Consider the following 15,765-nt stretch of genomic DNA (forward strand, 5'->3'; position numbering starts at 1 on the left):
TAATAGTATAAAAGGGTATACCAAAGAAAGGCAGTCTCCCTCCTACCACAGGCTCCATCAATATTGCCAGTTTCTTATATATCCATCCAGAATTCATGCTTGAAAGAACACATTCACATAAACAACTCCTTCCTTTTATTAAAAATAACTGCTGTGTATTTTAATTACATCCTGGAGATAAGAGCGTACAAAAAACACCACCCTTTTTAATAGCTACATAGTGCTGCAGTGTTGGAAGGTACTGATTTAACCAGTCTTCTAGATTGCCCAATTTCTTGCTATTACAAGCAGTGCCACAACAGATACCCTTACATAATTTTGACTTTAGGGCATGTCTAAGACTACAGTGGTTGGGTAAATCCTTGGATATAGCAGAATTACTACCTTAAAGAGAATGTGTATTTTGAATTTGGTAAATATAAACTTCTTTGGAGAAAAATTAGACAATATCAATACACACTTTGAACAAGAGTAAGAATGCTACGACTGTTAAGGGTAAAAGGAAATACACTTTTATATCTTTACCATTCTGATTGTATTAGTAATTTTAATTGGGATTTCTCTTTAAGTATGGCTGAACAACTTTTCCTGTGTTTACAAACCACTCCCTTTCTATAACTACTCACTAATTCTGTCATTGGCCCATTTTTCTGTTGGGTTATCAAAATTGAGCAAGCTACAGTTTGGTCATACACATTGCAGACATCTCCCGTTTCACTGCTGCGTTTTAAACTTTATGGTATTTCTTTAGTCACATAGAGACTTAATATTGTATGTAATTAAATTATCAAGTATTTTAAACTTTTGAAATGTATATCATGCTTAGGGAGATACTACTCTTTCAAGATTATTAAATTCTCCGTATCTTTTACTACACCTTGTAGTTTTTTTTTTTTTTAAAGATATAGTACTTTAAAAAAAACTGTAGTTAATATTACAGCATATTTCATCCCTTTTCTAATAACTGTATCTTGACAAGTAAAGAGGATGATAACTCAATTTGGTTCTCATCATGGAAGCTAAGAAGTCAATACTATGAGCATGCTATTTAACACTCTTCCTAGAGCATGAAGACTAGTTTCCATCACCTTTGTGAACACAAGTATCCTAGTTAATTTTGGCCACTTTCCTACAATTCTGCTTTTCTGAACTTCAGGAGTGACATCAGTTTAATAGCTACCCAACCACTGAAACTCATTAAGAAGCAGATGTATATAATTTTCAAATGGAAAGAAAAATTAAAGGAACCGGAATCATCTACAAAAATTTCTAGTTCTTACCATTAAATTTAATGAAAAGCTTCTGAAACAGCAATTTGTAGAAATTTAAGCACATCCAAATACAGAAAAAAATTCTGATATCTTACTTTATCCTATTGATACTCCATTTCAGAAGACTAATATAATTCAGTACATTGTATAAATATACATTTGATCATGTGGATAAATCCTCAAATTATCTTAGCTCTATTTTGACACCAGGTCCATGTCAAGATCTAAGTCTTCACACACACACTTCCCCCAACCATCACTCTTCACGACCTCAGTTTAAAACTCCCCTCAGGGCCTGCTCTGACCCTCAGAGCCAGGAGGGGTCTCGGCTGTGTGGCCTCACAGCATCCTGCATGTCAGCTATCAGAACATCCATCATGTGTTTAACTGAACGTCTCCTACGCTGGACTTGACGCTGGTGAGGCATGTATCCCGCTGCCTCACATGTGGTGGGTACTCATTTTGCTGACTGAATGGTCTGCCAGTGTTAATACATCCACAGCAACCACTTTCAGCAGCTCCCTGTAACTGTGATGCCCCATTATCCCCCTGCCAAAACAATTACATTTCAAAAAAAATTATGACTATTTCGATTTACACAAAAAAATTTTAAATTAGCCTTAGATTCACTGACGAAAGCAAATGCATTTTCAAAAATCTCTGCTTAGTAACTTTACTTTTACTTACATCTGAAACTGAGGAAGATTTTCGGAGGGTAATGCCAGAGCCAAATCCAAAAATTTGCAAGCAGAGAGATAGAGGTTTAACCACCGCTGGCTGTTATATGAAGTAGAAAAGCCATTACCTCCTGTGTAGGTTGTCTCCAGACCAGCCACAGAGGGGCCTGAAGTCCTATAAGCAGGAGACAGTGCTTTCAGCAGTTACATCCACTTACTCACAGGCGACTCCTGGAAAATCTCAGAGTGCTAGCTAGTATTTTTCATAATCATTCTGATAAGTGTACCAGTAATTGCTAAGCAAGGTCATGACTAAATTAATTTTACTGTTGTCAAAATTTCATTTTTGTTCTTTAAATTTTAAGAATGTAAAAATAGTAGAGAGTAACTTGTTATACTCAAGAAGTATGAAAATACAAGCTGTAAAACCAACAGACCTCCTTACTACTTAGTGTCCTGCAAAGATGGTGAAGGAAACTTTCTGTAGTAAACACAGCTGTCAGTACAGAGGACTCTCTTATAAACCTAGTACTAAAGAAGGGTAAAATATATTCAAGAAATAACAACATTAAAGTAACTTTTCAATTTACAAACTTATTTGTACAAAAATTTCTACATAAAGAAAAATATATTTAGTCATATATTAATAAAATGCCTCTACTAAAAAGAAGAAAATTATAGTACATTAAACTGAGATCATTCTGGAAGATCTAGACATACGGATACCTTAGTCCTGTTACCTGACAGAACAGATTCTGCCGCATGTTTCAGGAACAAGAGCTGGCCTACTAAACCAACGTGGCTCATGTAGCTGAAACAGTATTGTTTTCAACTAAATTTATGTCCACAGGCCAAATGCCACAAATGTTGATAATTTAATCCAGTTTAAAATGCCTAAAGAATAAATGAAACTGTATCATATCCAAATATGATCAACTGGGTAATAAGAGGCTAAATATATAAAGTATTCAGATAAAAGTTAGTGTCTATACTCTCCTAGTTATAAAGCAGCATTCTGGATGATTTTAGGATATTCTACACTGACAAGAAGATACCGAAATGCATTCCATATTACCGTGAAATATCTTCATCAGCAGTGAGTTCCTGCTCCATCAGTAAAAATACCTGTACCTGAAGACCATGGAATAAATATTAAATGTTTATTATCCTTCTTTTAAGTTATCATTAAGCTATATTTTCGTTAATTCAAATATAAATTTTAGGACACAACTTCAGGATCTTTAAATTATACTTAGTCCCTAAAAGTAAAACTGCAAATTTAGCATAGAGCCGTGCTACTAATTTGGTCAAGGTGAGATGAAGGCATGTTTTTATTTGGTGATTACAGAACAGAGTTACAGTTATTAAAAAAGGAAAAATATCACAGCCAATTTCTTTGTGGGGAAATTATAAATGCTGGGTTTGCAGTGTTACAGATTCCTTCCCTTTTACTCATCTCTCTTCCCCCAGCTCCCCAGGTCGTTCAGGGGAGGGTGACAAGGTTTGGTTTGGGAGCGGGAAGGACTGGTGTAGTAGGACTTAGGAAGGTTTTACTGATTGGAAGTTAACACAATCTTGTCAAAGTCTCTCTGAAGCAGCTTGCCTGGGATATGTGCTGCACTTCAAGAGTGACAAATGCCTTACGTCAGCCCATCTAAATCCAGCTAAACCATCTCTAATCACTCTAGAGGTACTGCTGTGGGTGGCAACCAGGCCTGGCAGCCATGACAAAGTAAAAAAAATCTGGTGTAGAAGAGAATGAACTGAACCAGATCAGAAAAAGTAATGATTCACAAGGAGCTAATATTGCAAACGCTGCATATTGCAAAGTATCAGCCCATATGGAGTCAGAATCTGACTTGTTTTACTATTTTCAACTGTAAAGACTGTCAATAACTGGCTGAACTAAAGTTCAATTCTCTTCCAAGGTTAGTGTCTATCCAGTAAACATGTTGATGCTAATCACATTGTTTTATAATTTAGATTTATTATGTAACTGAATTAAAATTTACTCACAAGTTCTGTAATCATGGTAGGCCAGAGCGAGGTAAGATGTTGTGGAGACATTCTTAAAAGTAACACTCTGAAAAACAGGAACACTTGGGAGTGAAGAGTTGGCACCTGGGGCAAACGGAGACTCTCAACCAATCGCTCTGAAAGAAATACAGAATATTTTCAATATCTACATAATTAGAATCATTATCATATGAACTTTTCTAAATAACCTAGTCTGGTACTTCTCAAACTACCTGTGGTGAAGGATCAACTTGTTAAAAAATTTCCAATCTCTTGCAGATTGACACTCTCATAAAATACCATAAAAATGAATTACTAGAAAAAAATCAAGTTGAAGATATATAAAATACAAATGCCATGTTCTTATTACTAGATTCAGCAGATGCTATCAAATCACTATAGAGGTTTAAAATGCTTATTCTACATTTCTGTACTTATCTCATCATGGATGGAATAACAGACTGATACTGGTCCATGGACCACACTTTGAGTAGCACTAATCTAATCCACTTAAGAAAACAAAATCACAGGACAAATACTGTGCATGTTGTACACTGGACATCAGGTATAAAGCGTTAGAAAAGAAGGAGTCACTTATCTTCTGAGAGAGAAAAATAATCTCACTAAGAGATGACAACTGGCCTTCCCAACCCAGTCCCCACACTGCCTCACAAGGCCGGCAGTGCACAAGCACACTGACTCGGCAGCAACAGTTCTGCCGGGGCAAGTTCGCTCCCATTACGGAGCTATTTGGTGGCACAGGGTGATGACTGCGCTGCTATCCTGCAGGACACAGAGGCCACCAAACCCAAATGATGAAGGTGATCAAAACCTTACACAACTCCCACCCTGGCCCCAAACTCTAAATCTCCAAATCTTACTTCTAGCCAACATTTCCTGGCTCTGCCTGTAGTTTGGTTCTCTCTTTAAAGGTTTATAACCCGTTATGCACAATAAAAAACCACTAACATGCCTGCTTGCAGCAGAAGTCTTATACCTCATTCTCAAACATGAATTCCTAGGAAATGTGACCCAAAAAATAAAATAGAGACCATGTTTAGGCAAGTCCTATAAAGTCAGTGTTTGATTTCTTTTACATACAGGTGGTGATCATTTCTGTTGTTTCAGAAGAACAAATTTCTAATTCTGCAACATTCTCTGCCTGTGTACACTTGGTATATTTCACCCCAACTTACAATTTAGGGAAAGTATTTTCAAAGGAACAAAAAAAACCCTGTAGTTTAGAAAATAGAGAAAGTATTTTCCACTATTTACCTTGTATATCTGGAAGATATTTCTGGTACTGGTCAATTTCACTGCTAAAAATAGCAAATGCTAATCTTTTGAGAAGCATAGCTCTCTGCTCTAGCTCCACATCACGGTTTGCAAAGAGATTAAGTGAACTGCTTTGAGCCACAGCTACGCGAGCTGGAAAAAAAAAAGGCAAGTAAGAGAGGTCGTGATACAGTCCTCCAGTGATTTAAAAAGAGTATTCTGTTATTTGTTTTTAAACATGGCTAGAAACCCTATTACATTCAAGAGAGGAGCTTAGCTTGGGGCTCCCCTCCAAGGCAGAAAACAATGCTGTGAAGATTAAAATACTGTGTCTCTTTTCCAGATGGGGAAACTGCAGCTTGTGTTAAGAACTACATGAAATCATACAGATTCATCCAACTTTACTGCCTATTTAAGGTCATTAGTTTAGTCACTTTCAAACTTAAAAGAAAAATCAAGAAAACCTTTTTGTTCAGATGAAATACTATGAGGAACTCTATAAAACCAATCAAGACAGAGTAGACGAGGGTGGAGAGTGATTCTGACCTTCTTGGCCCCTCTCTTTCTTCCTTCAGAGGAGATGGACATAGCCCCAGAATTTAAGGTGGGTTGTTTGATAGGTCTGATCCAACTGCCTGCCTTTCTCGGCCTCCCTACCCGTCAGTCTTTCATTCATCGCATAATTACTTATTGAGGGTTTACTATGTGCCAGGTTCTATACTATGTGCTGGGGAAACAATTTAGAGACAAATTAGACGTGGCCAGATAGTTCTACTTATTATTCATCACAACATTCATCACAATATTTATATATGTCCTTTTTAAGTTTTAACATTATGTTCCTGTAGGATACTGTGTATAACTTGACAATGAGCTAATTCAGTAGCTTCTAGAAAAGAGCAAAGTTAATATAAGAACGGACCATACAGAAAAGACACTGCTTAGGTAGTCATCCCACAATACTCACTCATCAGATCTCTAAATGTTGTCTTATCATGTGTCATCAGATTGTCCATAATTGCTCTCCAACTGAAAGAGATGAGGATTATGGTACATAAGTAAGATTTTGTTGTTGTTGTTATTAAAAAAGTGTTCTACTTTGCAAGATAGGAGTTGATTTCAACAGACTTTGTGAGATGCATTATCATGCTGAACAGAAACAAGATGGCTTACTGATTAACACAAGACGCATCCATCTGAAAGAAACTGGGGTCCATAAAGAGGTCAAAGGCTTCTTTTTTCCAAGCTCTCCGTGTGTACTGATACCCACTAAGACTGCTGAGCAGCTGGACACAGGCTCGGTAACTAGGGGCGTTATGTGCACTAGGAGGAAGGAAAACTACCTTAATCTATATGTTATAACTTTAATCATCATATTATATTATTCCTAAGTGTTCACATTTACCTAAAGCAAGGATGGGAAAGAGAAAACACCGTAAGAGTAATAATTTCTTTATCACTATAATCCAAGGTAAAAATAAAGTTATTTTATGGTAATTCCAAAAATGGCAATGAAGGGACACAATTTATTTCTAACAGACTATGAATTAACTAAGAAATCTAGTTAAATAGTAATAGTACCTGTGATTTCGGAGGTAGGGCACAACATAATGCATAATGTTTACTAGTAAAGGAATAACTCGTTCTTTCTCATCACTGTAGAAAACCATATCCAAAAGATGAGCCAAAACCTGAAAAAACATAAGAAACTAAATGGAATGCATACACTAGGAGCTGAAAATGATAGAATTTAGGGGTGGTTTTCAGTCTGTAAGAAAACCAGAATCCCTTAAAATTACAAAAATCTAAAATCAAAGCTCCCTATTTTTACATAAATGGTTTCTACCACTATTTGTGTTTTTGTCCATTATAACTGTAGGATATAAATATGAGCAAATTTTATTATGTACAGCCAAGATAGGGAAGAATGGAAAAAGAGAGGTTAAGAACTTTCCAATGTGATGGTGAGTAGACAGCAAATTTAAGACTAGAAACAGTATTCTCTTTTCCTGACTGGGTTAAGAGAGGGAGTGGGAAAAATCCAACCAAATGAATTGAGCTGCAGCTCTGTCAATTAATAGTTGTTTGGCCTTAGTCATACTGTTTGTGAGGCTCAGTATCCACATCTGAAAAGGGGAAATAAAAATGAACTGCAAGGCTGTATAACAGGGTGTAAAAAAGAAATGTCAGACGATGTATATAAAAATGTTTGGTAAACTGTAAAATACTACAGTGGCCAGCATCATTATGCCACCTCCACCCATCCCTACCATACTGTGATACAAAAGCACTTATCGTTTTTTAAAAAAACACTTAAAATTTTTTATTTTATTTTTACTTTTTTGGGGGAGTGGAGGGGCATGTAATTAGGTTTATTTATTTATTTATTTTAATGGAGATACTGGGAATTGAAACCAGGACCTCGTGCATGCTAAAAAAAATATGTGCTCTATCACTGAGCTATACCCTGCCTAAAAAGGACACTTTGAAAAAACAGTGCATGGGGAGGCGAGAGAGATCTAAATTTATTATCACTAATATTTAACAAACTACTCATCTGAATACAAAGTCAGAACTATTTTCTAAAGTGATTTTTCTTGAAGTACAAAATAGTTTTTCAAATTAAAATCTCCTCTGTAAGAATTACTTGCTAATATTTAACTGTGAAACTGTTTACTTGAAAGTTCATGTGAAAGAACTTGGTAATATTTACCTCAGAGAGTAACGTCAATGCATGGACACTATACACAGAAGGAGTTATGTTGGAGGTTTCCATTGTAGGTGATAACATATCTAAATAAGAAAAAAGACAGGTAAAGTAAAGACATGGTTAGGTTCCCCCCCCGCCATCACTGAAAAAAGCTACTGGCTGAACATGAGAAAAGGGTAACTTTACAGTACTTACGGTGCTAACGGCAATAATTTCTTAGTGAATAGATGCCTACAGACACAAACATAAAGGTCTGAGATCAATACCTTCAACATCAGATTCCAAATTGGTTCCATCTACCATTATTTTGGGAGAAGGCTTAACTTCAAGATTTCGCCGCAGCCATGTTGTCTGTTCCAAAGAAGAACCAGCAATTGCACCAATTGCATCCACTATTTTATGAGTCACGTCCTAAAGACACAAGGAGAAACCATATATCCATGTGTGTACACGAGCACACACACAAAACTTCACAGGTGCTCTTACCTGACCTTCCCATTTTAGAGGGCACTGAGAAACACAGAGTTCTGGCAACAGCTCTCAATTCAGAACGACTTACCTGGAGGTCTCTTTGGTCTTTTTTATTTTCCAAGCTAGGGTTTTTCATAATAAACTCATTCAAAACCCTAAGAGGGCCAAAGAGAAAAACAAGCAGGAAATATTAGTGTCAAGAAATGATGCGATCTAATTTCTCACAGTGAGCAAGTGGTTCTGTGGCCTCAATTTCTATTTTATATGTTTAATGACTACATAGATAGGCATCCTGTGACTCAGGTGAGATGCATAAACATACACAAGAAAAGACCTGTACAAGGATATTTATAACATTTTTTTATAAAATCCAAACCTGGAAACAACCCAAACGTCCAGCAACAGAAGAGATACACTGCAGCATATTCATACAATGAAATACTAAACAACAATGAAAATGAATAAATTATAGCTATGTGAAATTGCATGGATAAATTTTACAAACACGTGCTGTGTGAAAGAAGCAGACACAAAATAAGGTATTTACATATACTTAGTGCTCAAAAACAAGGCAAAATTTATCTGTGGTGTTAGAAGTCGGAGTAGTGGTTATCTTGGGGAGAAGGGAAAGGACAGCTAATTGGGAGGGGACCTGAGGGGACATATGGTGTCCTGTTTCTTAATTTAGGTTTCTGATTGTACAGTTGGTATATCACTTTGTAATAACTCGTGGAGTTGTGTACTTATTATTTGCATGTTTCTGTATGTGTTTTACACATTAACAAAAAATTTAAAGAAAACTCTAAAACCCCACCAATCTTAAATTATAATATAAAAATGATTTCTTATCTTGTGTGTATGTATAATAGATTAAAAATACTTCATGAATGGAAAAAAATTCATTTCCACTGTTTGCTAAAATTCCACTCAGTATTCACCTTGACTTGATTTTATTAAGATAAATTATATGCATAATTATTTCCAAAGTAATATGTAAAGTTACACTGAATAACAATCACATTGACCTCTATTTTGTAATTAGGAAATTTTAGAGGATAAGTGGAATGGTTGGGGGAAAAATTAAACCACCAGAAATTAAAAAATATAATTTTCTAGTATATCTGAAAATGTCCAAATTTTAATTTAAACACTCAAGAGTATACACACACTGAGAAGGAGGTAGGAGCTTTCATTATCTGAGAAACAAGAAAGAAAGAAAAAAATGGATGAGGAAACAGTAAAATCTTGTGGGGGAGAAGCTAAAAGTCGTAATACATGGCTTTAATTTTTAATGAAATTAGCCAGCAGGGTATCTGTGATGATTCAAAGAAGTGTCCATATAGTCCCTTGTTGAGACTTACAACAATGCAGAGGTAGGTAAGGCAGGTACTATCATTCTGGCCTGACAGATGGGAAAATAGCCATGGAGAATTTTACTGACGTACCCGAGGTCTCAGAGATGAGGGTTAGAACTGGAGATCAGAAGGTAAGAATCAAAAATCTTATGAGAATGTTGTTTGATTCCCAGTGTTTACAGTTATCTCTCATCACTAAAATTACCATACACACTAGTTATCTTAACCTTCGTCCAGGAATTGCAGAGTCCACTGCTCTTTTCACTAAACGTTCAACGTCTAAAACTCCTTTAACATTTTGATTTAGAAAACAGAATGATGTCTAGGGATCATCATGATCCCCGACACTCGTGAGCAGGACGGTAGAGCTCACTTGGGCTGGGCTGGGCACACAGGGCTCCTCACCTTCTGTAGGGTGATCGCTCTCCTCCAGCCCTCATCACTGTCCCTCCATCTCCCCTCTGCTTCCTCGTGGAAGACTACCTTCCCACATCTACCAGAAAACTTTAGACAACTTTACAAAAGAACCCGTCCCTTCCCTCCCCTCCACCTCAACATTTTCTACACCACTGGTTGCCAAACCAGAATCACTAGTTTCCTTAAGGACAACAGAGAAGCTAAGCCTCTGTATCTAGAATCACACAACTACATATATAAAATCACCATCAAAGCTACAGAGGTTGACTAAAAGGTCCAAGTTCTCTGCACATGGCTGAATTTACATCCATTCAGTGTGATAACATGTTGACCGTATGCGGTAATGTAAACAGGCTGGAGAAAAGTTTATTCCCTTTCCTTCCCCTCTTATGTCTTAAGTAGTTCTTTTCAAACTATAGGTGTGAACTTTCTGATGTTTGCTTTTCTATATCCTTTGCTGGCCTCTTTCCTTCTTTTTCTGTCCTGTTAATTCAGTCTCATCTTCAACAGCACCCAAACTTCCTACCTCCCACCAGAATTCCTAGTCCATCGTCTTTCCCCTCTGATCCACTCTACTACTAACTTGCCAGTCATGTCTCTCCTCAAAACCTGCAATGACTTCCACCCCCATCCAAGACCAAATTTCTTAACTAAATTGCAAACTCCTTCCGCATTCTAGCTCCTATCTCCCTTTCCATCCACCCGCATTCCATGGCTGTGCCCTACTCCATAGCCAAAGCAGACAAAGCACCTTGCCCAGTGTACCCCTCCCTTCCTGCTCACACTACCTCCATTCACTGAGCAAATATTTCTTGGGGACATACTAGAAACCAAGAATAATGGAGAGCAGAAGACATTGTCCATGACATTGTGGTGTTGGAGTTAAGAAAGAGTGACTGGAATTTACCAGATCATCACGCAAATTACTAACACAGATCAGAAAACAACAAAACGCAGAGAGAAAATGACTTTTCCAAGCCTGTTTACGTTCAGGGCCCTGAACTCAAATGATCCTCCTCTATGAAGTTCCCCTTCCGCCTTCCCACGCACTCCTGCCCCTTTCAATCCCACACTTTCTCCTAAGTAACTACTCATGCAACAGTTTTATGTTAGCACATTTACATTCTGTGTACGTATAAATACACACTGTTCCCTCTGCATTACCCTTCACTTTTTTTTTTAAAATACACCTCATATTAAATATCTACTTCTGTACCTTGAGAATCCTTTGGGAAGGCAGAAAGATCACATGGTCACCCAAAACATCTGTTATTCAGCAATTAGACAATGAACATTATTCTATCATTGGAAATAATATTTTTAAGTGAAATTGCTTACCCAAGTATAAGAAACTGCCCTGGGGCCGGAAGACTCAATTGTATGGAGTCTTTCAGAAGTATCAACAGTGATGCCCAGCTATCCACTAAACTGGGCACTGGAATTCTGCAAGATAAATATGGTCTGTATATATACACAGAAAGCCACAGTAAACTTTAATTTGCTTTATATTTTCCCACAGCCTTTACCATAAAATTTTCTACTACTTTCTCTGAAACATTTCCTAAATTTTTATAGACCGTGATGGAACATTCTAAAAGCTTTATATTTTCTACTAATATTACATGTGAAAAGAAAACTAAGCACATTTAAAATACCATGTGTGATTTATTAGCCTAGATTTTGCTATAGAAATACCAGTTTTTAATCACATGAACTCTCAAAATTAAATACAACTGTAATGAATCTCAGTTTAATCACTGACATCATAGTTCCCTACTCCCTTTCCTATTCTCTCCACTTCTCTCTTCTATGAGGTCTTTTACGTTCACCTCTCAGTCTCTATCTCATTGGAGGTCCATCAATCTATCCTGAATATCAGTCTCTCATCTCTAACGAAATTACGATTATCTTTGTTTCAGGCTGACTTTAACCCTAACACCTCTACGTATCTAAATTCAGATATTAGGAAGTCCTTGCTCTAAATCACAACCAGTTTAACCTAACTTTATAAATATTGGTCACAGATCACAACTGATGCCAAGTTGGATGATTAAAATGGAAATTACCCTATAAGGTAAGAGTAAGATTCAGGTTCTTGAGTAAGAAGTTGTTAAAACTCAAATCAACTAACTTCTGTTCAGATGCCAGCTAAATGTAAAACTGGAGTACCATAACAAGAAGATATTTTCACATCATCATTCCTAACATTAAAAAAAAATCATAGGAGATTACCACATGTTCACCTATATCAAAATAATGGATTCAGTGACAAGGGACATGGTTTCAAGAGTAGGGTTTAGCTTTTCATTTACATTTAAATGATTTTCTTATAGTTCGGTGTTTTAATACTCAGTGTATTTTTAATACATTTAGGTCTTTCAGTTTGTAGGATTTGCATGACTGGGTCATTAAAAGACCAATGACTTTTATTAATAAATCCATAAGCAATGTTTTTCTGTTTCCAGCATTTATTCTTTCAGTTTTAAAGGGGAAAAAAAGCAACTTGCTGAAAGAATTCAGGTGCTTTTCTCCTATATTTCCTAACTTTCACACATTGCTAAATTAAGTGAGGAGAGAGCCATATCAGTAATCTTACCTTTGAATATAAGCATAGAAAAACTGAAGCATGCAGACTTCCAAAGAAAGATGTTTCTATAAACAAAAGAAATCAGTTTTGTAGCGAAGAAAAATGCTGCCTTTGCTTTTTCACAGTTGCAACTTCTCTGTATTTTACTTTCAATTTTAAATTAAAAAATTAAAAGAAAACACAATCAAGCACTTGGTTGTCATTAAAAAACCCCACAGCTCTCTTCCATGTAGTAGGGAAAATACAACACAACAGCTACTTAAAAAGCTGAAAATGGAAAGAAGGAATCAAAAGATTCTCAACCCCTCATCCCCATATTCAAAGTTGATATCCTAGTCATTACTTTTAAATGGTCCATTTACTCTGAAATAAAAATAGTGTTGATGCTTATAATTAGCCTATGCTTGACTGGTGCTATCTGAATCAGGTTGAGTTTTTTTTTATAAAATGGGAATTTAAATCTATTTTACCACATGTTTCTGTTAAAACAGTGTAGTTGGTCCCAAATTTGAACTAACTCCTAATAGCCTAAAATGTAGTCTTTAACTAAAGACAGTGCTGAGTATAACATATAATAAAAATAAAACATTCATTCTTCGAAATCAGTAATAGGCAAGAAAATGGTACTGATGTTCACTGACATTTCCCCATTTGTTACTTTTCAGTACCAACTATTGCCTTGAAAGTTTCCCCTCTTACCAGACAAAGAAAAATCAAGTATCTTCAAATGGATTCAGAATCAGTAGATTGAGAGCAGAGGGGCAGCAGTTTAGCAGGTGGAGGATTTGCTCTTACTTAGTTTTACATCCTTCACACTTGGCCCAATGTCTCTGGCACAAGCAGATGATGAAAATATTATGCTGAATTGAGCTTTCAGATGCAAATTTAAAATTCTACCACAAATGCCAGAGAAGTGATTTCCGAATAGTAAGGAAATTATTAAAAAGTTAATAAGGACACCAGCTCTTCACACATGCTAATAGTATACTCTTCCCATTGGCAATTCAAGAGAAAGGCAATAGAAAAAAATTTTTCAGTTATGTGTCATAATTCTGCTAAGGATGTGCTTAGGTCTATTTTGGATTGGCTTAAAGTCTAATGTTTGCAGTTGGTAAATATTTTTTAAGAAAATAGGGCCTCTTAGTGTTGCTGGAACAAAGAGCAGAGAAAGCAGAGAAGTCCGTAACTTTACTAATTTATAGATTTTATGTCTGCCTAACTAGAGCCAGTGCACTGTGAGTGCACAGACTGTTACTCATTTTTTGGTACCCCGTGCAAAGCACAGGTTTGTACACGGTTAATAAATGACACCGACTAGAACTAAGTATATGTGGGGAGTTCACAGGCTTGAGACATTCATTCCGAAGAGGAAGCAATAAGAAGTCGTGAAAAGGTAGCTGAGATAAACAGACCTCAGGCTCTGGCTTCTGTGCCCTTCCTTTACATGACCAGAAAAATCTCACCTAGGAATTAGGTCCCACAGTTCCTGACTGCCTGAGATGTACACCTAGAGAGCTACGAGCAGTGAGCCACTCCTCACTGGCCACAGGGGTGATCACAACAGCAAGTCACTGCAGGTACCAGTAATCATTTTTATTAGGGCACAGGCACTCATCTCTGCAACCTGTACTACATTTAAAAGGACGTTAGTGTACAAAAAATATATTACCTACCAGGTTTATTTCTGAAATACAAGTGTAAACAAAAGCAAAGAAGAGCTCTTCTTACCTTGTCCTTGGCTATGGCTGGGGGCTGCTTTAAAACTTCCTTCACAGTCTGTATAACTGTTTCTGCTCTCATGACACTGATTGAGCGAACCAGTTCTACTAGTAAAAGCTGTTCTTCACTGGCTGCAGGAATAACCTGGATAACACATCAGTGTATTCACATATGTGTGTGTATATATACATCTTTTAAGAGAAATCACAGAATTAAGAGAATAGTTTATGGCCTTTTCTCAACACAAAGGCCTTTTCATGTTCCTTGACTACTTTAGGTAACATTTATTTTTTAGCAATATAGTACATGTACATCATTTCAAAAAATCAAATAGGACAATAAGCCTTTGAAGAAAAAAATAGCAGTACCCTAGCACTTCAGATGCCCCAAAGCAACCATGCTCAACTCTTAGCTCTTTTCTATCATTTCTGAGTATTACTGTTTTTTCCCACTTTGTGTAATATTTTCTTCAATTTTAGACATTATCTACTGACTTCCTACTTTAGAAGACAAAGACTTAGCTCTCTTACACTTTTCTCCCTATCCTCCCAACACAGTTACATCTTAATTTCATTTAAATCAACATCCTGTGCTCACAAATCTTCTCATTATTCCACTGGATATGACCAGTATTTTCTCTTCAGAAGATTTTCAGATCTCCTTTTTATCTCCAGTGTTCTGAAGTTACTTGCTAATCTTTCTGTAGATCTTTTTCACAGTGCCTGTAGAAACTCATTTCCTTCATTTCTGGGGAATTTCCTTGTACTATTTTCTCAGTTATTTTTCTCCCTCATTTTTTTCTATTCTTTCTTTCTTCAAAAAGATATTGAGCCTCCAGTATCATTTCCCTAATTTTTTAATCTCCTTTCCCCTAGTTTCCGTATCTCTAAATTTACATTCTATTTCTGGTAATTTATCTACTTTTTCTTCTAACTCTCAAACTGATTTTGTTTTGCTTCTGCTATAAAATTTACTATTCAAGATAATTTAAAATTTTTGCAGTGCTGTTTCTTATAATCTCTTATTTCATGGACGCAATAGGGTTTTACTTCTTGAAGGACATTACTATTATTTGCATTTTCTTCTGTTACCTGCATTGTTCCTTTTGACTGTCTCTATCTAGTTCTGATTTTTGCCTATTTTTTAGAGGCTTTCTTCATGTGACTGGTATTCCTTGGCTGTCTATTCATATTTAAATGTAGTAATAATATAACTATGTCTATATATTTACAGAGTGCTTATTAAGTGCCTGGCATTGGTCTAAGTG

At 36.3% G+C, this 15,765-nt stretch overlaps 1 protein-coding gene across 6 annotated transcripts in view; it reads right to left on the bottom strand.

Moving 5' to 3' along the window:
* DOP1A (DOP1 leucine zipper like protein A) overlaps window positions 1-15,765 on the bottom strand; it is an 88,558-nt gene that overhangs the window by 3,899 nt on the left and 68,894 nt on the right. For 5 of the 6 annotated variants that reach the window (XM_074368683.1, XM_074368680.1, XM_074368681.1 and 2 more), the window contains 13 exons: window positions 14,508-14,642; window positions 12,789-12,844; window positions 11,531-11,635; window positions 8,509-8,575; window positions 8,216-8,360; window positions 7,953-8,032; window positions 6,821-6,930; window positions 6,413-6,562; window positions 6,207-6,268; window positions 5,240-5,392; window positions 3,965-4,101; window positions 3,024-3,079; window positions 1,959-2,123 (listed from right to left, as the gene is read on the bottom strand). In XM_074368683.1, coding sequence (XP_074224784.1) covers window positions 1,959-2,123; window positions 3,024-3,079; window positions 3,965-4,101; window positions 5,240-5,392; window positions 6,207-6,268; window positions 6,413-6,562; window positions 6,821-6,930; window positions 7,953-8,032; window positions 8,216-8,360; window positions 8,509-8,575; window positions 11,531-11,635; window positions 12,789-12,844; window positions 14,508-14,642 — 1,421 coding nt within the window. The remainder of the gene's footprint in view (window positions 1-1,958; window positions 2,124-3,023; window positions 3,080-3,964; window positions 4,102-5,239; window positions 5,393-6,206; window positions 6,269-6,412; window positions 6,563-6,820; window positions 6,931-7,952; window positions 8,033-8,215; window positions 8,361-8,508; window positions 8,576-11,530; window positions 11,636-12,788; window positions 12,845-14,507; window positions 14,643-15,765) is intronic. The other variant, XM_074368682.1, reaches the window with a different exon arrangement.

The sequence above is a fragment of the Camelus bactrianus genome, chromosome 8 (assembly GCF_048773025.1).
Source record: "Camelus bactrianus isolate YW-2024 breed Bactrian camel chromosome 8, ASM4877302v1, whole genome shotgun sequence".
NCBI lineage: Eukaryota > Metazoa > Chordata > Mammalia > Artiodactyla > Camelidae > Camelus > Camelus bactrianus.